Source organism: Arvicanthis niloticus, chromosome 7, assembly GCF_011762505.2.
Source record: "Arvicanthis niloticus isolate mArvNil1 chromosome 7, mArvNil1.pat.X, whole genome shotgun sequence".
NCBI classification, from domain to species: Eukaryota; Metazoa; Chordata; class Mammalia; order Rodentia; family Muridae; genus Arvicanthis; species Arvicanthis niloticus.
Genome location: NC_047664.1, coordinates 56598288 through 56622955, shown reverse-complemented (window position 1 = coordinate 56622955; position 24668 = coordinate 56598288). Strand labels below are relative to the sequence as shown.

The following is a 24668-nucleotide window of genomic DNA, read 5'->3' as shown; positions in this document are numbered from 1 at the left end:
GTTCCTGAACAGAATACCAATGGCTTATGCTCTAAGATCAAGAATTGACAAATGGCACCTCATAAAATTGCAAAGCTTCTGTAAGGCAAAGGACACTGTCAATAAGACAAAATGGCAACCAACAGATTGGGAAAATATCATTACCAATCCTACATCTGATAGAGGGCTAATATCGAATATATACAAAGAACTCAAGAAATTAGACTCCAGACAACAAAATAACCCTATTTAAAAATGGAGTACAGAGCTAAACAAAGAATTCTCAACTGAAGAAACACGAATGATCGAGAAGCATCTTAAGAAATGCTCAACATCCTTAGTCACCAGGGAAATGCAAATCAAAACAACCTTGAGATTCCACCTCACACCAGTCAGAATGACTAAGATCAAAACTGATCTTAGTGATAGTAGTAGATCTTGGGTGATAGTAGATGCTGGTCGAGGATGTGGAGAAAGAGGAACACTCCTCCATTGTTGGTGGGATTGCAAGCTGGTACAACCACTCTGGAAATCAGTATGGCGGTTCCTCAGAAAATTGGACATAGCATTACCTGAGGATCCAGCTATACCACTCCTGGGAATATACCCAGAAGATGCTCCAACATATAACAAGGACATATGCTCCACTATGTTCATAGAAGCCTTATTTATAATAGCCAGAAGCTGGAAAGAACCCAGATGTCCTTCAACAGAGGAATGGATACAAAAAATGTGGTACATTTACACAATGGAGTATTACTCAGCTATTAAAAATAATGAATTCGAGAAATTCTTAGGCAAATGGATAAAACTAGAAACTATCATCCTGAGTGAGTTAACCCAATCACAAAAGAACACACATGGTATTTACTCACTGATAAGCGGATATTAGCCCAAAAGCTTGGAATAGCCAAGACTCAACACACAGACCACATGAGGCTCATGAAGAAGAAAAACCAAGTGTGGATGCCTCAGTTCTACTTAGAAGTAGTAACAACAACTTGAGTAAAAAAACTCAAGAGAGCAATTATGGAAACAAAGTGTGGGATAGAAACTGAAGGAAGGGCTGTCTGGAGACCATTCCACCTGGGTCTCCATCCCAGGTACAGTCACCAAAGGTAGACACTGATGTGGATGGCAGAAAGTGCATGCTGACAAGAGCCTGATATAGCTGTCTCCTTAGAGGTCTGCCAGAGGCTGACCCATTCAGAGGCCGATGCTCACAGCTAACCACTGATCTGATCAAGGGTTTCCCAATGGAGAAGTTAGAGAGAAGACTGAAGGAGCAGAAAGGGTTTGTGGCCCCATGAGGAGAACAATAATACCAACCAACCAGAGCTCCCCAGGGTCTAAACCACCAGCCTGGGAGCACATAGGGAGGGACCCATGACTCCATCTGTACATGTAGGGGAGGATGGCCTTGTCTGGCATAGTGGGAGAGGAGATTCTTGGTCCCATGAAGAATGAACACTGAGTGGGGGGGGGGGTGAATTCAATGGTGGGGAGGTGGGACTTGGGGGGTAGGTGGGGGCACATCCTCATAGAAGCATGAGGAGGGGTGATGGGATAGGAGGTTCCTGGGTGGTGGGAGGAAAGGGGATTAAGGGATAAAATTTGAAATGTAAATATAATATCCAATAAAAAGAAAGAAAGAAAGAAATGGGTAGGGATTTTTACAAATGTTTACCAAATTTTACAAGACAAATAGGAATTCATGTGACTGAACACAATGGAGACAGAAATGGAAAGAAGTTTCTATGGGTGTGCTACTTTAGCAAAATCATAATTAAGATTTTTTTTTAACTTATTAGTTGAAAATTTCATGAAAGTAACACTGTTGGATTAAAAGTACAGTTTGACCCCAGCACAGGAATGGTGAGTGATTTCAATATCCAATTCTCACCAATAGCAGGTCATTCTCAATAAAACCATAACTTTTGTTTCCACCCTGTCTCCCCTGCACACCCCCAAAAACTTTTAAGAAAATCAAATGAACTGAATTCTAAACAAGGTCAACAAAGGACAACCACATATCCAAATTATTGTGCCTTTGGCAGAGCACAGGAGGAAGGGGAGACTGAGGCACAAGGGCAATAAGCAATCAACCCTTAAACAAAGAAACTTGTTTTTTTCACTTTTGCTATATTAATTTTTAAGTTTTATTTATGCATATGAGTATTGTGTCTATATGTATACTGCATGCCAATAGGTGGAATCAGAGCCCTTTAAAGATGGTAGCAAGTCATCATATGTTTTCTGGGAATTGAACTCAGGACCTCTGGAAGAATAGCTGTGTCATCTCTTCAGACCTTGTTATATTAACTTTTAATTGTTACATTACTTTTTTATTTTTTAAAAAAAATCCATACACTATATTTTGATCATGTTTTCCCCCAATGCCTCTCAGATCCTCCCCCACCTAACTACCCACCCAATTTTGTGTTCTTTCTCTCTCTCAAAAACAAAAGACCACTGCTCCCAGGCATGGAGACTACCCTGGAGCATGGTTGACATACCCAGTAACAATCTGTTGGGGGAAAAAACTGATTTTCTTTTTTGCCAGTGGATATCAATTGCAGATAGCTTCTTGGTTAGAGGTGTAAGCCTCTGTTTACTTCCCCCTCTCAGTCATGGGACCCCATGGGACCCCTAACTTGAGGTTGTATATGTCTTGTGCATGCTACCGAAGTCTCTGCGAGTTCATGTGATCATCAATTGTGTTGTCTGAAAGACAGTTTTCTTAGAATTACGCATCACCTCTGGCTCTTAGAATCTTTCTCTTCCACACAGATCCCTAAGCCTTGAGGGGAGGGCAGTGAATGACAACATCCTGTATGGGCCTGAGTTCTCCAAAGACTTCTCTCAGCACAGTCTCCAGTGAGGGTCTCTGTGTTAATTACCCTCTACTGCAAAATGTTGCTCTAATGAGGGCTGAAGACACTTATCTATATGAGTATAGCAATATGTCATTAAGAGCCATTTTAGTACTGTGATCTTTTAGCAGAATAACAGTTTTCTGGTAGACTTGTTACCTATCTAGATTCCAGTTCTTGACTACTTTAGCCTCGTCAGTGTGGTGGCTTGAATAACAGTGGCCCCCAGAGGCGCAACTATTTGAATGCTTTCATCAGGGAGCAGCACTACTTGAGTGGGATTAGAAGGTGTGGCTTTTTGGAGGAAGCATATCCCTGGGGGTGGGCTTTGGGGTTCAGAAGCCCAAGCCAGGCCTGTGGCTCTCTCTTCCCTCTGCCTGCAGATCCAAATGCAGAACTCTCAGCTACTTCTCCAACACAATGTCTGCCTGCCGGCTGCCATGCCAGTGAACTAAACCTCTGACATGGTAAGGAGGTCCCCATAAAATGCTTTCTTTTATAAGAGTTGCCATGGACACAGTGTCTCTTCACAGAAAACAAAACAAACAAAAAACCCAACTACACTACCTAAGACAGTCAGATATGGGTTCTACCTCATGTCGTAGCCTTAATGTTTCTCCCTTAACACTGTGTCATTATTGCATCAGTATAATCTTGCAGGCACATCACTGTTGGAGGTTGCAGGGTTTGTAGGTGAGAGATATTATTACTTTTCTCCCTTGGTAGTGTGCAGGATGCCTCCTGGTAGCATGAATGCTAGTCAGTACTAGTGAAGCTTCTCGTTAGGCGCCAGATTGATTTTCCATGTCTGATAACACAGACAAAGGCTTTCTTCAGCAATAGTGCAGGTTATGGAGAGGACTCACTAGCTTTGGCACTAGCTTTTAGCCTGAGATATTGGGGGTGAAGGCATGTCCATGGGACCCTTTTGACCAATGACTTAATATTAACCCACTCCTGGCACTGGAAGTTTTACTTGGTGGCATTAAAATGTCTAGTTGGGGCACTGTCTCCCTATCATTTGATAACTGCACTTAGATTCCTTTCACATGTGTATATATCTTAGGAAGCTTCTACAGGCGTAGTTTTCGACTTGGTGTTTCGAGCGGTCTTTGTTGTTAGTTGTCGCTCTCTGTGTTCTCTCATCCCTCTCTTTAATTAATCATCCTATTCTATCTTCCCCTTTATCTCCATAACAATATATTCTACCTCCCCTTCCTCAGGAGAGCCTCTCCTGCAGCAAAGAACATAACCATCTGGCAAAGCAGTAGCCTATAAAATGGAAGGTGATCTTCATCAATTGTTACAATTGGTTAGTATCTAGAACAGTATAAAGAACTAGGGAAAAATAAAAACTAAAAACCTGATTTTTAAAAAATTATTTCATTTCAAAATGGAGTACAAAACTAAGCAGAGTTTCCAGAAGATGAAACCCAGCAGGCTCAGAGTACAACAGAGAAGGAATCCACCTTCATCTTGTGCCCTTTCCCATGAGCCTCTACCAGGATCTCACAGGAATCTGCAGAGAGCACCTTCTGCTGGCTAAATATGTAAAAACAAGCATAAAACTGCTTCATCTACCAATCTCTCCTCTCACATGAGGCAACGGCCCTAAATCACAAGCAATGTCAGACACTCTCTATTTAAAATTTCAAGCAATAACTCCCCGGATTAGAATAGTCATAAAAGCTCTCTGCCTTGTGGACAGGTTGAAAAAAAAATTCTCTTGGGCCTACGACTCCATACCAATGCAGAGAAGTTAGAAGACACCAGAGCAAGTGTGTCTGTCTCACACACCAACCACAGATAGAAGGCAGAGTTTGGTTGCAAAACAGAGAAGAAAAATAAAAGCCAGGGGTAAGAAGGACCCTGCACTAATACAGTAGATGAATGAATAGTGTAAAATCAGGAGCTCCCACATCTAATGTGATCCTAGCACAGAGTAAAGCAGCCTATTGCTTGGAAAGGGACACATAGGTAGAGAGACTCGTGAAGCTGAGAGGTAACGAAATATTGAGACAATTTCTCTATGCGCCAAGACTCTAAACAAAGGCAATAGAAGTCCAGGAGGAGGAATCTGCAGTTTAGGCTGTAAGGAAGGTAATAGTGAAAACCTCGGAGTTTGCTTCACCCCTGACCTCTATATGCTAATGGACACACCACATTTTACTTTACTTTTTTGTTGCTATGTTAAAGCACTGCCCAAAAACAACTAGGGGGAGAATTCATTTGTCTTACAAATTACAGCCTATCATTGAGAAAAGCCAGAGCAGCAATTCAAGGAAGAAACTAAGGCAGAGATCATGGAGGAACACTGCTTTCTGGCTTGCTCCCAGGCTCATCATTCAGTACCTTTCTTATACAGCCCAGGCTTACCTGCCTAGAGAGGGTACCACCCACAATGGGTTTGGGCATCCTATTTCAATTAGGAATCATGAAAATACCCCATGCATATGTCCACAGAAGACACTTAGGGGATCAATTTCTCAATTAAGGTTTCCTCTTCTCAGGTGTTTCGAGTTGACAAACAAGATTAACCATCACATACCACTCTCAGTAAAGATACAGAACACTTGAACAAAACTTTCAATCTACTTGACTTAACTGACATTGAAAAAAAGATGCTTATTACATACACGTGGGATGTTCAACCAGCTAAAGCAAATTATGAATCTTAAAAATTAAAAAAAACTTCAACAAAATTTAAAGAATTAACATAATATAAACTTTCTCCATCCTGGAGTTAAACTAGAAATCAACAAAAGGAAGAAACTGTAAAGATCTCCCCAAATCTTTACACAACCCATGGGTTAAAGTCGCAGAATATGCATATTGGCATTATCCATAATTTCTAAGCAACCTAAATATCCATCAGGTAAGTACTACAGAGAGAAACTAATGGCCAGGCTTCCAAACAATAGACTACTATCCGGCAATTAAAAGAATCATAACCATTACAATACCAAGTTTGGATGGATCCCAAAATCCTACCAGGGCCAGAAGCATCCACAAAAGTTTAGGTACTGTAGGATTCCATTTACACTACATTCTCATGTAGTAAAGGTCTCCTGGTTATTCTGTCTACTCGCAGTGCCTAGTCTTTTTAAATGAATTCAATAAGCGCTAGTTGGGCACACAGGAAATCAATCACTGGAGGGAGAGTAAAGTGCAACAAAGTGGCACATTAGAAAAAGGCCCATGTGGTCCCAATCCATTCTCGAGACAGTAAAAGAGAAGGAAGGCATGCCGCTCTTGAGTCCAACATCTTAAAAAAATAATAACAATAATAGGTCCCTTAAACGACTACAAGAATAGATAAACGAATGAGAAGCCTTGGCCATTCTCTGGCCTGAAGACGGGCGTGATGCGCCCCACCCATCTTTAATAAAATACAATGGCCTCACGCCTGAGTAAACAAGGTGCAAGGCTCAGGGAAGGATTTAAAACAGCGGAAAGAGGTGGAGAGAGCAGAGAGCTCTGGCTTGAGTGAAGGCAGTGTGGTAGACAGGTCATCCTGCGGCCTGCCGGTCTCCATAGCTTCCCATCAGCCCCGCTTACCCAGGCCTGCCGTTCCAGCTGAGCATATAAATTGGAGCCCTTGAGTTTCTGGACTATCTGGGCAATGATGAGAGACAGGTCCGACTCCTCCTGCAACATTTCCCCTGCCCTAACCCGCTAGCCGCGGTGACGGCCGCCGGCAAGGAAAGAAGCGCTGCAGGGTCCCACTCCTGGCCGCTGACACTTCTCCCGGACCTTTTTTACGCTGGGACTCCTCCAGCGGGCGTTGCCTGGCAACTGCTGGGCCGTGTGTCCGTCCCTCTCTGGTCCCCTCTGCATCTGAAAAACCTCGTACATGCGTTCCGAGGGCGGAAAGAGACCAGGGCCTGAAAGTAGATTTCATTTCATTGTTCCTACCCAGTCTGATCGAAAACGTAGAACAAAAGCTTGTTCTTCCACAGCCACAAAGTTTCAGATGCGGAAAAAAAAACAAAACAACAACAACAAAAACCCGAGAACAGGGTGTGTGTGTTGTATGGTGTGTGTGTATGTGTTGAAATTTACTGTATAGACTCCGTATTATAGAGACTGTTAACTCTTCCACCAGTCAATCTCTGCAGAACACGCCTGTGAACACAATTGCTGCTGGTTACACACCAAAATTGTAGCGCTCTGACACTAGCTGTTGCACTTAAGCTAGGTATTTAAATTTCAGAATTCAATTTACACCAGTTGGCAGGATGTTTTGATAGTTGGCTGAGGTAAGAAGCAATGCATGAAGCTGCACGTTTCTTTCCCTTGCTACTTGTTTCTATTCTCTAGACTCTATAGAGCAGTGGTTCTCAATCTTCCTAATGCAGCCACCCTTTAATACAGTTCCTCATGTTGGGGTGAACCCTAACCGTAAAATTTTTTATTGTTTCTTCATAACTGTAATTTTGCTACTGTTATCAAACACATATAAAATACATGTTTTTCAATGGTCTTAAGCAATCCTGTGAAAGGGTGGTTTCACACCCCAAAGGGGTTGCATGGGACCCACAGGTTGTGAACTGCTGTTCTAAAGTCTAGAATCATATCCTGGGATTAGTCTCCTTACATATACAAATTAATCAACAACAATTACTAATACTTTTTTTTTTTTTTTTTAGTATTCTTACTTTAAAAATGACTATGATCCTGTCTGTCCTGGTCTTTAAGAAATTTACCATCTAGATTTTTAAGTGTCCATTCCATCTTTTAGTCATGGTCCAACTTTCAGTTTATCCAGCATTTATATACAAGGAACTGTGTGAGCACGAATATTTAATAAAATGCAGTTGGTGTCCTCAAGGAAATATATGAAACATATTTATAATTAGAAGTAACTGATTTAACTAATTGAATATCAATCCAAAGGCCAATAGTAGGTCAGCAAAAGCCCTAAGGTATAATTACACATTAGAATAGTATCACCAGAGTAATTAAGGATTAATTTCGGTTTTGTGTGTATACATATTTTTTTTAAGCAAGGCAAGAGTAGAATTTCAGGAAAACAGGCTGAGAATGCTGAAAAGGCTAGTTTAGCCTAATTACATTGAACTTTAATGAGCTTAAGAGTCACAAGAGATTTTTGTTAAATCAAACGTGGCTTCTGATTCAGTAGGCCTCCAGTGGGATCTGTTCATTGGAAGTGCTGACAGTGCCCTGAAGATTGTGATGATTGTGAGCCAAGAGCTAAACTCTAAGTAGGGAAGGGAGTAAGCAGCTAGACAATAGGAATTAGGTGAGATTGGACACCTGCCATCTATGTACATCTCCCACACCCTGGCATTTGTCACACCATCACAGAGATACCATGATGATAGATACAGATTCTAGATAATCCACCTGGTCTACATGGTTCAGGAAAACAACTCCAGAGGAGACAGGCAAGAAAGGTATATAGTACTTTCTTTGTTTCTTTACAAAACATTTTCCCTCAACACAGAGTGTCTCAGCCCTGTGGATGAATATAACTCTATTCTTTGTAGTTCCTCCAAGTCAGTAACCTACCTGTTCATGGATCTGTTCAAAACAACCTGACTTTGAACAACAATAAAAAATAAAAACCATGGTAAATGCTCCTTTGATGTTGCAAATAAAGGAATAATATGGAAAGAGATAACTGTGCTTGCCTAGGCTTAAGAGGGTCTTTGAGCAAAGAAGCAAGACTCCCGCATTCAGAAAACATTTTGGCCGCTCGCCCCTCCTGCAGTCTGAGGCCTGCGGGTAAGTGCACCCAGGAGCCCCCCAGACACATTCTGGGGGATCCATAGACCCATAGCCAGCGCTAGCACGCCCCTTCCGCCGCTCGCCCCTCCTGCAGTCTGAGGCCTGCGGGTAAGTGCACCCAGGAGCCCCCCAGACACATTCTGGGGGATCCATAGACCCATAGCCAGCGCTAGCACGCCCCTTCCGCCGCTCGCCCCTCCTGCAGTCTGAGGCCTGCTGGTAAGTGCACCCAGGAGCCCCCCAGACACATTTTGGGGGATCCATAGAACCCATAGCCAGAGCTAGCACGCCCCTTCTGCCGCTCACCTCTCCTGCAGTCTGAGGCCTGAGAGTGAGTGCACCTAGGATCCCCCCAGACACATTCTGGGGGATCCATAGAACCCATAGCCGGTGCTAGCACGCTCCTTCTGCTGCTCGCCCCCCCTCCGGCCTGAGGCCTGCAGGGTCTGAGCCCCAGACCAGACCTCTACCAGGTCTGCAGTTGTGTGGACCCCGGATTCCACCTGAAACATACTGGAAGGTCCGCTCAACCCAGAGCCACAGAGGAACAACTGAACTCAGAGTGTCAGACAACATACCCTGAGATAGCCAAGAGGAGACACTGCACCCAGAACAGCAGACATCTAGCTGGACTGCTACCTTGGAGGCACCATATCCTGAGGCATCCTAGAGATACCACGGTAATCAGGGCAGCTGGAAAAAAATCACAAAGACATCTGGACTCCTAGAAGACCAAACAAAAGCTAGACAACTGGAAAGACAGGCTTCAATCAGAGACAGAAGTACAGGTAACACTAGAATTAACCAGATGGCAAAAGGCAGGCGCAAGAACGTAAGCAACAGAAACCAAAGTTACATGGCATCATCAGAACCCAGTTCCCCCATCATAGCAAGCCCTGAACACCCCATCACACCAGAAAGGCAGGATTCAGAATTAAAATCACTTCTCATGATGATGATAGAGGACTTTAAGAAAGACATAAATAACACTCTCAAAGAACAGATAGAAACCCTTAGAGAGGAAACACAAAAATCCCTTAAGGAATTACAAGAAAACGCAACCAAACGGGAGAAGGAATTAAACAAAACCATGCAGGATCTAAAAACGGAAGTAGAAACAATAAAGAAATCACAAAGGGAGAACACCCTGGAGATAGAAAACTTAAAAAAACGATCAGGAGTCATAGATACAAGTATTACCAACAGAATACAAGAGATGGAAGAGAGAATCTCATGTGCAGAAGATACCATGGAAAACATTGACACAACTGTCAAAGAAAATGCAAAATACAAAAAGCTACTAACCCAAAATATACAAGAAATCCAAGACACAATGAGAAGGCCAAACCTAAGGATAATAGGAATAGATGAGGGGGAAGACTCCCAACTTAAAGGACCAGTAAATATTCTCAACAAAATTATAGAGGAAAACTTCCCTCACCTAAAGAAAGAGATGTCCATAAATATACAAGAAGCCTACAGAACTCCAAATAGTTTAGACCAGAAAAGAAATACTTCCCGCCACATAATAGTCAAAACATCAAATGTACAAAACAAAGAAAAAATACTAAAAGCAGTAAGGGAAAAAGGCAAAGTAACATACAAAGGCAGACCTATAAGAATTACACCAGACTTTTCACCAGAGACCATAAAAGCCAGAAGATCCTGGACTGATATCATACAGACCCTAAAAGAACATAAATGTCAGCCCAGACTACTATACCCAGCAAAACTCTCAATCATTATTGATGGAGAAACCAAAATATTCCATGACAAATCCAAATTTACACAGTATCTCAACACAAACCCAGCACTTCAACGGATAATTGGTGGAAAACTCCATCACAAGGAGGGAAACTACAACCTGGAAAAAGCAGGAAAGTAATCCTCCAAAAACCGTAAAAGAAGGTAGCTACACAAACATATCTCCATTGCCAATAACAAAAATAACAGGAAACAACACTCATTTTTCCTTAATATCTCTTAATATCAATGGACTCAATTCTCCAGTAAAAAGACATAGACTATCAGACTGGATACGTAAACAGGACCCAACATTTGGCTGCATTCAGGAAACGCACCTCTGTGGAAAGGACAGACACTACCTCAGAGTAAAAGGTTGGAAAACAATCTATCAAGCAAATGGTCCCAAGAAACAAGCTGGAGTAGCGATTCTAATATCAAATAAAATCAGTTTTCAACCAGAAGTAATCAAAAAAGATAAAGAAGGACACTTCATATTCATGAAAGGAAAAATGTACCAAGAGGAACTTGCAATTCTCAACATCTATGCCCCAAATGTAAGGGCACCCACATACATAAAAGACACATTACTAAAACTTAAAGCATACATTGCACCCTACACAATAATAGTGGGAGATTTCAACACCCCACTCTCAGCTATGGACAGATCATGGAAACAGAAACTAAATCGAGACACAATGAAACTAACAGAAGTTATGAACCAATTGGACTTAACTGACATCTATAGAACATTTCATCCTAAAACAAAAGAATACACCTTCTTCTCAGCACCTCATGGTACCTTCTCGAAAATAGACCATATAATTGGTCACAAAACAGGCCTCAACAGATACAAAAAGATTGAAATAATCCCCAGCACCTTATCAGACCACCATGGATTAAGACTTGTCTTTGACATGGACAAAAACATCAGAAAACCGACATACACTTGGCAACTGAACAATGCTCTACTCAATGATAACTTGGTCAAGGAAGAAATTAAGAAAGAAATTAAAGACTTTTTAGATTTAAATGAAAATGAGGACACATCATATCAAAACATGTGGGACTCATTGAAAGCAGTACTAAGAGGAAAAATCATAGCTCTAAGTGCTCACAAAAAGAAAGTGGAAAGAGCATACATCAACAACTTGACAGCAAACCTGAAAGCATTAGAACAAAAAGAAGCTAGTATACCCAAGAGGAGTAGACGGCAGGAAATAGTCAAACTCAGGGCTGAAATCAACCAAGTCGAAACAAAAAGAACTATACAAAATATCAACAAAACCAGGAGCTGGTTCTTTGAGAAAATCAACAAGATAGACAAACCCTTAGCCAGACTAACCAAAGGGCGCAGAGACAGCATTCAAATTAATAAAATCAGAACTGAAAAGGGAGACATAACAACAGAAACAGAGGAAATTAAAAAAATTATCAGATCCTACTACAAAGGCCTATACTCAACAAAATTGGAAAATCTGGAGGAAATGGACAATTTTCTAGATAGATACCAGGTACCAAAGTTAAACGAGGAGCAGATAAACCACCTAAACAGTCCCATAACGCCTAAAGAAATAGACACAGTCATTAAAAATCTTCCCACCAAAAAATGTCCGGGGCCAGATGGTTTCAGTGCAGAATTCTTTCAGACCTTCAAGGAAGACCTAATACCAATCCTCTTCAAGTTATTCCATCGAATAGAAACAGAAGGAACACTACCCAATTCATTCTATGAAGCTACCATTACACTCATACCTAAACCACAGAAAGACCCAACAAAGAAAGAGAACTACAGACCAATCTCTCTTATGAATATTGATGCAAAAATACTCAATAAAATTCTCGCAAACCGAATCCAACAACACATCAAAACAATTATCCATCAAGATCAAGTAGGCTTTATCCCAGGAATGCAGGGATGGTTCAATATTCGGAAATCCATCAATGTAATCCACTACATAAATAAACTCAAAGAGAAAAACCACATGGTCATATCACTAGATGCTGAGAAAGCATTTGACAAAATTCAACATCCCTTCATGTTAAAAGTCTTGGAAAGATCAGGAATTCAAGGCCCATATCTAAACATAGTAAAAGCAATATACAGCAAGCCAGTAGCCAACATCAAACTAAATGGAGAGAAACTTGAAGCAATCCCACTAAGATCAGGGACTAGGCAAGGCTGCCCACTCTCACCTTACCTATTCAATATAGTACTGGAAGTCTTAGCTAGAGCAATTAGACAACAAAAGGAAGTCAAAGGTATACAGATAGGAAAGGAAGAAGTCAAAATTTCACTATTTGCAGATGATATGATAGTATACTTAAGTGAACCTAAAACTTCCACCAGAGAACTCCTAAACCTGATAAACAACTTTAGCAATGTGGCTGGATATAAAATCAACTCAAACAAATCAGTAGCCTTCCTCTACTCAAAGGATAAACAGGCAGAGAAAGAAATCAGGGAAATGACACCCTTCACAATAGCCACGAATAAAATAAATTATCTTGGAGTGAATCTAACAAAGCAAGTGAAAGATCTGTATGACAAGAACTTCAAGTCTCTCAAGAAAGAAATTGAAGAACATCTCAGAAGATGGAAAGATCTCCCATGCTCCTGGATTGGCAGGATTAATTTAGTAAAAATGGCTATCCTGCCAAAAGCAATCTATAGATTCAATGCAATACCCATCAAAATTCCAAATCAATTCTTCATAGAGATAGAAAGAGCAATTTACAAATTCATTTGGAATAACAAAAAACCTAGGATAGCGAGAACTATTCTCAACAATAAAAGAACCTCTGGGGGAATCACCATTCCGGACCTCAAACTGTACTACAGAGCAGTAGTGATAAAAACTGCTTGGTATTGGTACAGAGACAGAAAGGACGATCAATGGAACAGAATTGAAGACCCAGAAATGAACCCGCATACCTATGGTCACTTGATATTTGACAAGGGAGCTAAATTCATCCAGTGGAAAAAGGACAGCATTTTCAACAAGTGGTGCTGGCTCAACTGGAGGTCAACATGTAGAAGAATGCAAATTAATCCATTCTTATCTCCTTGCACAAAGCTCAACTCCAAGTGGATAAAGGACCTTCACATAAAGCCAGGTACACTGAAAATATTAGAAGAGAAGTTGGGGAAGACCCTCGAATACCTAGGCACAGGGGAAAAGTTCCTGAACAGAACACCAATGGCTTATGCTCTAAGATCAAGAATCGACAAATGGGACCTCATCAAATTGCAAAGCTTCTGTAAGGCAAAGGACACTGTCAACAAGACAAAACGGCAACCAACAGATTGGGAAAAGATCATTACCAATCCTACATCTGATAGGGGGCTAATATCTAATATTTACAAAGAACTCAAGAAATTAGATGCCAAACAACAAAATAACCCCATTAAAAAATGGGGTACAGAGCTAAACAAAGAATTCTCAATTGAGGAAACTCGAATGGCCGAGAAGCACCTTAAGAAATGCTCAACATCCTTAGTCATCAGGGAAATGCAAATCAAAACAACACTGAGATACCACCTCACACCAGTCAGAATGGCTAAGATCAAAAACTCAGGTGATAGTAGATGTTGGCGAGGATGTGAAGAAAGAGGATCACTCCTGCATTGTTGGTGGGGTTGCAAGCTGGTACAACCACTTTGGAAGTCAGTCTGGCGGTTCCTCAGAAAATTGGACATAGCACTACCTGAGGACCCAGCTATACCACTACTCCTGGGTATATACCCAGAAAATGCCTCAACAAATAACAAAGACATATGCTCCACTATGTTCATAGCAGCCCTATTTATAATAGCCAGAAGCTGGAAAGAACCCAGATGCCCTTCAACAGAGGAATGGATACAAAAAATGTGGTACATTTATACAATGGAATATTACTCAGCTATTAAAAATAATGAATTCGAGAAATTCTTAGGTAAATGGATGGATCTAGAAAATATCATCCTGAGTGAGGTAACCCAATCACAAAAGAACACACATGGTATTTACTCACTGATAAGCGGAGATTAGCCCAAAAGTTTGAAACAACAAAGATTCAACTACCAGACGACATGAAGCTCATGAAGAAGAAAGAACAAGTGAGGATGCCTAGGTCTTTCTTAGAAGGAGTAACTAAATAACCAAGGGAGCAAATATGGAGACAAAGTGTGGGTCAGAATCTGAAGGGGGGGTTGTAGGGAGACCATTGTGTCTGGGTATTCATTCCATAGGCAGTCATCAAAAATAGACTCTGATAGGGATGTCAGGATGGGAAAGCTGACAGCAGCCTGATAAGGCTGTCTTCTTAGAGGTCTCTCAGAGTCGGACATACCCAGAGACAGGTACCCACAGCTATCCATTAATATGATCAAAGTTCCCAATGGAGGAGTCAGAGAGTAAATTGAAGGAACCGTGAACCATAAGGGCTGGTGGCCCTGTGAGGAGAGCAAGAATACCAACCAGCCAGAGCTCCCCAGGGTCTAAACCACCAACCCAGGAGCACATAGGGAGAGACACATGACTCCAGCTGTATATGTAGGGGAGGATGGCCCTGTTGGGCATAGGTGGGAGACAAGATCATTGGTACCCTGAAGGCTGAGCACTGAGGGGGGGGAATCTGAGGGTGGGGAGGGAGGCTGGGGGTAGGTGGGTAAACACCTTCATAGAGGCAGGAGGAGGGAGGATGGGATAAGGGGTTCCTGGGTGGTGGGGGAAATATGGTAAGGGGATAAAATTTGAAATGTAAATATTATATCCAATAAAAGGGGAAAAATAGAAAAGCGGTTAGAACCAACATTCTTAATAAAATGTCAGCCCTCTTTAAAAAAAAAAAAAAACCTATCTTGATACTAAAATTTGTTTTGAGAATTGTATATTGCAGAATGATCAACCTTGGTGTATCTACTCAACAAGCAAGCTGGGCAGACCTGCTCAAACCTCTGAGGTCCGTGAATTCTATCTGGAGGCAGCGAAGACACAGCATTAGAGGATTGTCAACTTGCACTCCCCCCCACCCCTCTTCTAATATCTCAACGCCCATAATCAGCTTGAAGAAGCTAATGATGAGTCAGCGCCCCTATTCCCTGGGCATGGGGACTAAGGTGGTAAATGTTGGGCTGTCTCCCTAGGAAAAAGTAGTGGTTTTGTCGGAATAGAGAGGATTAGCTAGGGTTTATTGCATAGCCATAACCTATTAGTAGAAATCTGTATAATTAATATCAAGATGAAGATATAAATTCTTAAATGGCACCAATTTACTTTGTTTACAAATTTTAAGGTTTTCAGTGGCATGAGCTTTTTAGTGATATAAGAGTGAGATGAATATTGTTACTCTCATAGGCATTGTACCAGTATAACACACTTAGGAATACAAAGCTTAGACCCAGTCCTTCTTTAACTTTTTTAACTGATTTGAGATGGTCAGCCTGTGAGTTAAGGGACTATAGCAAATTCATGACTTGGAGTTTATTATAAGGGTGTTCTCTATGTTTTATTTAGAAATAGCTGAGTGGAGTTAACAGGCAACAGTCCAGATTACCTTACATGGATAGCTGGTTTTCAAAACATCAGAAATCCTTAGAATTGACATGACAAACATTTCAGTATTAATGTTCATTTTCATTAGAGACCTGTCTGCTCCGGGCAGCTTCCTATGTTAAACTCTAAGAAGAAATTGAGCATCCTTGGAGTTACTCCAGTTGTGGTGAGACAGCCACTAGGCAAGAATTGCCACTTTCCTTCTACAGACAAATTACTGTCCAGAAAAGGACACACTTGCAGAATAGTCGACTGATTATATCTGCCTAGACAGAGTAATCAGCCCTTAATAATTCTGCAGCACTAAGGTCTGTCAGATGATCCTGGGCCAGAAGGCAGAAGAAGAGATGCTCCAACGTTTTGAAGTAGAGCGAGTGTCCAGGTGTTCAGAGGTCTCTATAAATTGGCTAAGTTTTAGAAGCTATGCTTTGTGCTTCCCACAATTATAGTCAACTCAGTCATTCTGGATTTCTGATGGGGTTGAAAACTTATAGCTATTTACTTTGAGAGAAAAGATCTGAGTGTATGGTCATCAGCTGACATTCATCCTAAAGCCAAGGAAAAAGCCAGGTTCAGAACTAAGTGTTTTAATTAGGATAGATGACAGAGGTGCTGGTTAGTCAACAAAAGGATGGACTGGGTATTAGGACTATCTTGTACCTCACTGGTACAAATAGGCATAATTATGCTCTAATTGTATTTTGAGAGAAAAGTTTCCTTTTAACAGGAAGGGTGATGTGTAGGAGGAGCTAAGGTGGGAGGAGTACTGAGAGGAAGAAAAGGAGTAAGAAGAGGAGAAGAAGAAGGAGAGGAGAAGCTAGGTGATGAAAGAGAGATAGAGGGGGGAAACAGGGAAGCAGATGTTTATGTATCTCCACCAGTCAAAGATAGTTGATATATCTAGGTTGGGTAGTGGGTTACACCTCTGATTGAACAATACCAAACTTATAAAGCCTATGATTAACATTTCTTAAAAAAATGTATAAATGCAAAAAGGAAAAGGGGGCATGGGATAGGGGTTTTCTAAGGGGGGGGAATGGGGAAACGGGATGGTATCTGAAGTGTAAATGAAAGATCTAATAAAAAAAAAAAAAAGAAAAAAAAAAAAAAAAGAAAACATTCTAACTCCCTTCCTAGCATGTGCCCTGAGAACTATGTGATTTTCCTTTCCCATGAGAACTTCAGCTTCCTAACCTGAAAAAGAAAGAAAATCCCATCCTGGGGAGTATTCTGTAAAGAAAGGATACCTAGTATTATAATGCTAATGAGTAAGATATTAAAACTGACATAATTATGGAAAATAATATCCCAGAATATTGACAGGAAACAGAAAGTCACTAAACACAAGAAATGTGAATGTGTCCACCCCAGGTGTTTGTACAGATAGATGCTTTAAATTGTTTCTGAGAGAACAATGTTCAGTCTTAAAGCAACAGTCAAGAAGTTGGTGTAGATTTAATTTTCAAATCATACACAAGAAAAATAAACCTTTAATCATAACACTAAAAAATGTTTCCTACGGACATAGAAGCAGGTGTGCCGGAGTATGATTCAATTCAAGACTGCCCTCTGCTCTCTTTTTCCAATTTAATTTGGCAAGACCTTTCAAAGCACCTGCTCCAGACAAGGGCTGGCAGGAATACAAAGATCAGTAGGGAATTATTCCTTCCCTCAAGGAATTCTCAGACCCTGAGGGATGATGTAGTCAGTAAGCGAAGCACTCTAATAAAAGACAGATCCCATCATTCTCCCACCTGTGTGTATGCACCTTTTACTGTATTCAGGTCCCTGTTCCACAGTTAACTGAGGAGGAAAAGTCTCAATTTCAGGCTCCAATAGAGGACTTTGCATTCAAAATCATTACTGTACCCACAGTGAGTAGAGACTGGGAAAATGCTCTAATTTCACATTTCACAGGGAAACTTGACTCAGCCTACTAGATGAATAACAAAGTCCAATGTCACCTGAGTGGTTACAGCTGCCTAAACAGAGGCACAAGTAAAAAAGTCACAGAAAGACATCTCCTGAAATGCCCCCAAATTAGATGAGTGGTGTTTCTGAATCAACAGATTTGGGACTCTGGGCCCAACCCACCCTATGGTGGTTTGAATAGATATGACCCCCATAGTGTTTGAATGCTTGACACTATTAAGAGGTGTGGCCTTATTGAAGGAAGTGTGTCCTGTGGGGGTGAGCTTTGAGGACTCCTATGCTCAAGCTATGCCCAGAGTGGCACAGTCTCTCCTTGTGCTGTCTTTGGATCGAGACATAGAACTCTCAGCTCCTTCTCCAGCACCATGTCTGCCTGCATGCTACTAGGCTTCTCACTATGACGATAACGGACAGATCCTCTGAACCTCTAAGCCAGTCCCAATTAAATGTTGTCCTTTATAAGAGTTGCCTTGGTCATGGTGTCTCTTCACAGCAATAAAACCCTAAGCATCACCTTTCCCAACCATGCTCTGCTTTCTGTGCAAATCTCACTGGATAGATGCCAAGCATATATGTAAAAAGCACTAAATAGTGGCGCCTTATGAAAGGATATGGGTTATGTCTCTTTCCTTAGTGATCAGAGAAATGCAAATCCAAATGACCGTGAGATTCCACCTCACATCAATCAGAATGGCAAGATCAAAACCTTAGGTGACAGTACATGTTGATGAGGATGTGGAGAAAGATGAACACTCCTCCACTGCTGGTGGGATTGCAAACTGGTACAACCACTCTGGACATCAATATGGAGATTCCTCAGAAAACTGGAAATAGATCTACCTGAAAATACAGTTATATCACTCTTGAGCATATACCCAAAAGATGTCCCACCAGGCCACAGGGGCACATGTCCCACTATGTTCATAGAGGCATTGTTTGTAATAGCCAGAAGCTGGAAACAACCCAGATGTCCCACAACAAGAAGAATGGATACAGAAAATGTGGTTCATTTATACAATGGATACTACTCAGCTATTAAGAACGAGGACATCCTGAGTTTTGCAGGCAAATGGATGGAACTAGAAAATATCATCCTGAGTGAGGTAACCCAGACCCAAAAGGACATGCATGGTATGTACTCATTAATAAGTGTATATTAGCCAAAAAAGGTACAGAATACCCAGGATCCAATCCACAGAACTCAAAAAGGTTAATAAGCCAAAGGGCCCAAGTGAGGACACCTCAATTTCACTTGGAAGGGAAAAGAAAACAATCACAGGAGTGGGGAGGGAGGGGGATCTGGGTGGGAAAGGGGACAGGGAGGGGAAAAGGGAGTGATAAGTTATTGGGTGAGGGAAAAGGACTGAAGCCCTGAGGGCCAGCAGAAAGAATGGAAACAGGCAACTTTGGGAGGTAGAATGTGGGGGAACCCTCCAGAATGTACCAGAGACCTGGGAAGTGAGAGACTCTAAGGACTCAAAGGGAAGGACCTTAGATAAAATGCCCTACAGTGGGGAGAGGAAACTTATAGAGCCCACCTCTAGCAGAAAAACAGAGCATCAAAGAGGGAGGGGGTTGCCATCCCACAGTCAAAACTCTGACCCATAATTGTTCCTGTCTGAAAGAACTTCGGGGACAAAAATGGAGAAAAGCCTGAGGAAAGGGAAGTCCAGTGGCAGGCCCAAATTGTGATCTAGCTTAAGGGGAGGTCCCAAGGCCTGACACTATTACTGAGGCTATGGTGTGCTCACAAAAAGGGGCCTATCACTACTGCCCTCTGAAAGACCCAACAAGTAGCTGAAAGAGTCAGATGCAGATATTTACACCCAACAAATGTAGCTGCTGACCCCTGTGGTTGAATTAGAGAAAAGCCAGAAGAAGCTGAGGAGGAGGGCAACCCTGTAGAAGTCTCAAATAACCTGAACCCCAGAGATCTCTCAGACACTGGGTCATCAACCAGTCAGCATATACCAGCTGATATGAGGCCACCAACACGTATACAGCAGAGGACTTCCAGGTCTGAACTCAGTGAGAGAAGACGCACCTACCCCCCAAGAGACTGGAGGTCCCAGTGGGTAGGGAGGTCTTATACGGTGGGAAGTAGGGAATGTGGAACAATCAGAGGGTAGACAGGGAGGGGGATAAAATCTGGACTGTAAAAAAAGATTAATTTTTTTTTAAAAAGTTAGGCAATATATGGGCTCAAGACTACTCACATATAATTCATATTAAAAATCTAAATTATTTATTTATGTGGCACTTCCCTTGGTATCATGATTACATTTTAAAAGCAAAATCAAAACAAATTGAAAACAAAATTTTCAAAGGATGGTCTTTTGAAAATATGGTCAAGATTATATGACAAGAGGAGAATATGTGCAAATGGTATTTTTTAAAAAAAAATAGATCAAACCTGGTGACTTGAGAAGAAAATAGTTTGCTTGAAAATTACTTCCATCTAATTCCTCCCTATAGTTGGAAGCCACTCTACTAGAATTCTCAGTGATTTTCTCCGGTTGTACAAATGGGAATGAACTTTAGAAATACAATTGGCTCTATTTGGAGTAAATGGGGTTTACTGGTTAATAAAAGAGGAAAAAAAGGGAAGGTGATGCCCTACTTTCTCCTGCTCCTTCCTGCAGACAGGGCTGATGGTAGCGGAAGTTTTCCTCGCTCAGTGCCTCCTCAGTTCTCTAAGCACCACTCTGTTTATTTGTCCCACCAAACTTCCCCGCCCACGTTCACACATTTTCTTTTCTGTCTCCTTGGGAACTTACATGCCACCTGCCATCTTTGTGTGTGCACATTTCCAGTTTTCTTAAATGTGTAATAATATGTACAAGACAAGTGCATGTGTAAGGAATAATGTGACTGAAGTATTAGCCGTTGAGGACAAGTTAAAGAGTACAACTGGGCATCTTCGAATTCATCATGGACATTCACACGCTGTTTATTCCGTTGCAGATGAGAAATTAGGGTAAGCTTATAGAACTAGAAACCAAGGCCCAGTAATCAGGAGCAGGACCCTTGTGTAGACAGAGAATAGAACTCCAAGGAATAAGCACAGACTCATTGAAGATGACCTCAGCAGGAGAGGTCCTGGAGCAAGGACCAAGCATCTATTACCAGGTCTTGACCCTGAAACAAAGTTGGTACAGGGTATGGAATAAGACCGTAAACCTTGGAGCAAAGTGTGTGAACAAAGAGAATCCTTTGATCAAGAAATTGAATTCAATGTTTATTATACAAAAGAGGTGGGGGTAAAAAGGCAAAGACTGATTTTTAAAAAGCAATGCTTCTTGGTACAAAATTTCTATGAGTTATCTTGCTTTTTTTGTTCAAAATTCACAAGACGGTACTCCAGTGCGTGTGTTTAGTACTGTGATGTGGAAAAACCTATGAATAATGCAACATTCTTAAAATCAATGCACCATTGCAATCCATGGTTCTAGTATACCCCCTGGCACCCAGCTAATAAATACATAACCTACTGCATAGTCTCTCAGACATCCCAGTGTCATTTATCTCAGTGGCCCACATATAGGCCCTACTCATTAAGCTACACTTTGTGGCCATCCTCCCTTTCCCTCTCTCTCATGCTTGTTCCTCTATCAGTGTTGACTGCAACGAATTCCACTGTTCCTTTCATATATAAGTTCTTAACCCACTGTCGGTTTTATGGACATAACCCCATATAGCAGCTAGAAGGGTAATGTTCTTAAGGAGCTCTGGTTGAAGAAAAACACAACCGTCTCCAGTTTCCTTCGGGGTGTAGATTGGTGAGTTCTTGGAGATTTAAGTATAACTTTCCAGCTCAACAGGATCTTCTAAACCCAGGAATGGAAAAAGAAAAGTGCTAAGAGAGGTGAATCTGTCCTTATTACCAAGAGCCAATGAAGAAGAATATGGAGAAAGGGGAAGGGAGGGAGACAATGAAAAGAAGGAAGGGAATGAGAGAAGATGGATATTTTGAGAATTTGATTCACACAACTGGGGGTGATATAACTCGAAGTGAGAGTTGATGCTTGTGGTGGTTTGAATATACTTGCCCCATAGGAAATGCGACTATTAGGAGGTGTGGCTTTGTGGGAGGAAGAGTGCCACTGTGTAGGCGGGCTTTGAGGGCTCCTAGTGCTTAAGCTCCACCCAGTGCAGAAGAGACAGTCTTCTCCTGGCTGCCTTCAGATCAAAATGTAGGATGCTCAGGTCCTCCAGCCCCAAGTCTGCCTGCATGATGCCATGCTTCCCACCATGATGATAATGGACTGAACCTCTGAAACTGTACACCAGATCCACTTAAATGTTCACCTTTGTAAGAGTTGTTCTGGTCATGGCATCTCTTCACAGCAATGGAAACCCTAACTAAAACAATATTATAGTCTTGAGTCTGAAATGAATACAGACTAACAGGCTACAAACTCAGAAAGAATTTCTATGTTACAGTCCTGACACAGAATCCTTTCTTCTTGACTTGGCTGTGGAGACCCTCACAAGATGGAAGAGGTCCACCTAAAATCAGCTGATCACAAGCACTCCTCAAGTCTGTCAGGTAATCAAACAGCAACATCTGGATTAGTGATTAAACAACTTGTGCAATAGCCTTGCCACAGAGGCACATAGTAATAACCACTGCCACAGGTCTCCGTGATCTTGATATGACCCTTTAATCAGCCATGTCACAGTTTCCTCAGTCATCTCCCTGATATCTCTACAATACTTGTCATTTGTTTCTGTTTCCAGGTGCTCTATGGGTCTTGTCTGTTTTGCTCTAGTCTTCTGTTCATTGTTTCTCTACTGAGTGAGATTCCATGCTTTGGACCTAACCACTTGAGTTGGATACAGGTCCATTCGAGATGCTGTCTGCAAGCATCTGTATCCAGTGGTCCATTGTACCTCAGTCAAGATGTAAGACTGTCTCCAGATTCCCCCAAACAAAAAAAAAAAAAATTAATTATGGAACTAAACACAAAATATGTGCCAAATTGCACTTTTGTTATGAGAAACAAAATGTGGCGGGGGGGGGGGAGGTAATAAAACTATAGTCCCTAGGGGAGAAAGAGGGAAGGCCATGATTCACCAGGAGTAATTGGGTCAAAGCATTTTTATTTGTTTGATGATGTTACTTAATTTCCATTCATGCTGGCAACACTTTAAAACAGTGTTCCTAGAACACTACCTCATACAAATAAATGATTCCATCTCAACAGACTCACTTGCTGGAACCACTACACTGGATAACATGGGGGGAAAAAAAACACAGGAAATGAGGACAGTCAAAAATACATTCCATGTTATTTAGGATATGAGTAAAGGTATAAAATCGTTAATATTAAGATTTATCTCTGAACACTCCTGAAATGTTAGCTGTCATAGCAAATTTGGAAAGCTAAATTTTCCATTTTCCTTCAACAGCAGTGAAATATATTCTTTCCAAGAGTGGAATTCAGAGAATCATGTAAGTCACACAATGTGATGTAGGCACAATTCCAGGGTCACAACCGAGTTTGCTGAAGATTTGTACAGCAATTTTCCACTCTTCCGGAATGTGCATCTCGCAGCGTGTGCCTGGCTGTTGACTCATTTCTTTGCCATGCACTTTTAGTTTCAGGAAGGCAAAGGAAAAAAGACGCAATGCTATTTTATTTAATCATTGACACCCCCACAAGTTAAGAACCATTGTCTCTAATTGTTGACAGATTAAGATGATAACATTTTAAATTAGATAACTTTTATAAAGTTACAGTAAAGTTCCTAATGGCAGAGCTGGGATCACAACTCAACAACTTCACATTTTTCCCTTTGACAAATCATTTTTTTTTTTTTTGCCTCAACATTTTTTAGTCCTGGGTATGAAAGGAGAATGATTGACGGGTAGGTGTTGCAGGCAGGTGGGAGAAATAGCTTCTAATGCCATATAGATCATCAGGATTGCCATAGTCAGCAGCAGTTAACCAGGTAATTCAAACATTTAGAATTCTAAAAATTCTTCTCTCATACATTACATCCTGACTGCAGTTTCCCCTCCCACCACACCACCTCCATTTCCTTTAGAAGAACAAGAAGGAAGAGGAAGAGGAGGAAGAAGAGGAGGAGGTAGAGAAAGAGGAGAGCAAAAAGAGCAGGCAGACCTCTGAATGAAGTTACAATAAGACTAAGCAAGCACAATCCCTCATATCAAGGCTGGATGAGGCAACCCAGTAGGAGGAAAAGGGTCCCAAGTACATGCAAAGGAGTCAGAGACACTGCCATTCCCAATATTAGGAGTTCCATGAGAACAGCAAGCTACATACCCATCATGTACATGCAGAAGACCTAGCTCAGATCTATACTGGGTTTGTGATTTTCTCTTCAGTCTTTATAAGGCCCTATGAGGCCTACTTAGTCTGTTCTTTGGACCAATTAAAAGGATTTAAATGAAGTTTCCAAAACCAAAAAATAATAAATATTTGAAGTGATGGATTTTTCCCATTATCCTAATTGTATACATGTATTGAACTATTACACCACCTTACCCAATTATTGGCAAAAACAATACAAAAGCAAAAAAGAAATTCCAACAAAAACTTGGGGGAAGTAAAGATTTATTTGGCTTACAAATTCATGTGAGAGAGAAGTCAAAGCAAGAACTTTAAGCAAAACTGTAGGGGAATGACACTTGCTGGATCATGCACAAATTTATGCTTGGCTAGCTTTCCCAGACAGCCCAGGACCACATGCCTACCCAAGGAATGGCACAACTTACAATGGGCTTTCCCCCCTATATTAATAATCAAAACATACCCACAGGCCAATCTGATCTGGGCAATTCCTACGTTGAGATTCCCTTCTCAGGTGACTCAGGGCTCTGTCAAAT

At 41.3% G+C, this 24668-nt stretch overlaps 1 protein-coding gene and 1 pseudogene across 2 annotated transcripts in view; both read right to left on the bottom strand.

Moving 5' to 3' along the window:
• The window catches only part of Tbc1d19 (TBC1 domain family member 19), a 94339-nt gene extending 87674 nt beyond the window's left edge, over nt 1-6665 (bottom strand). Inside the window, exon 1 of one of the 2 annotated variants that reach the window (XM_034509038.2) lies at nt 6411-6665. In XM_034509038.2, coding sequence (XP_034364929.1) covers nt 6411-6509 — 99 coding nt within the window. In that variant the 5' untranslated portion in view covers nt 6510-6665. The remainder of the gene's footprint in view (nt 1-6410) is intronic. The other variant, XM_034509039.2, reaches the window with a different exon arrangement.
• Nucleotides 6528-24668, bottom strand: part of LOC117712400 (endogenous retrovirus group K member 9 Gag polyprotein-like) — a 30284-nt pseudogene continuing 12143 nt past the window's right edge.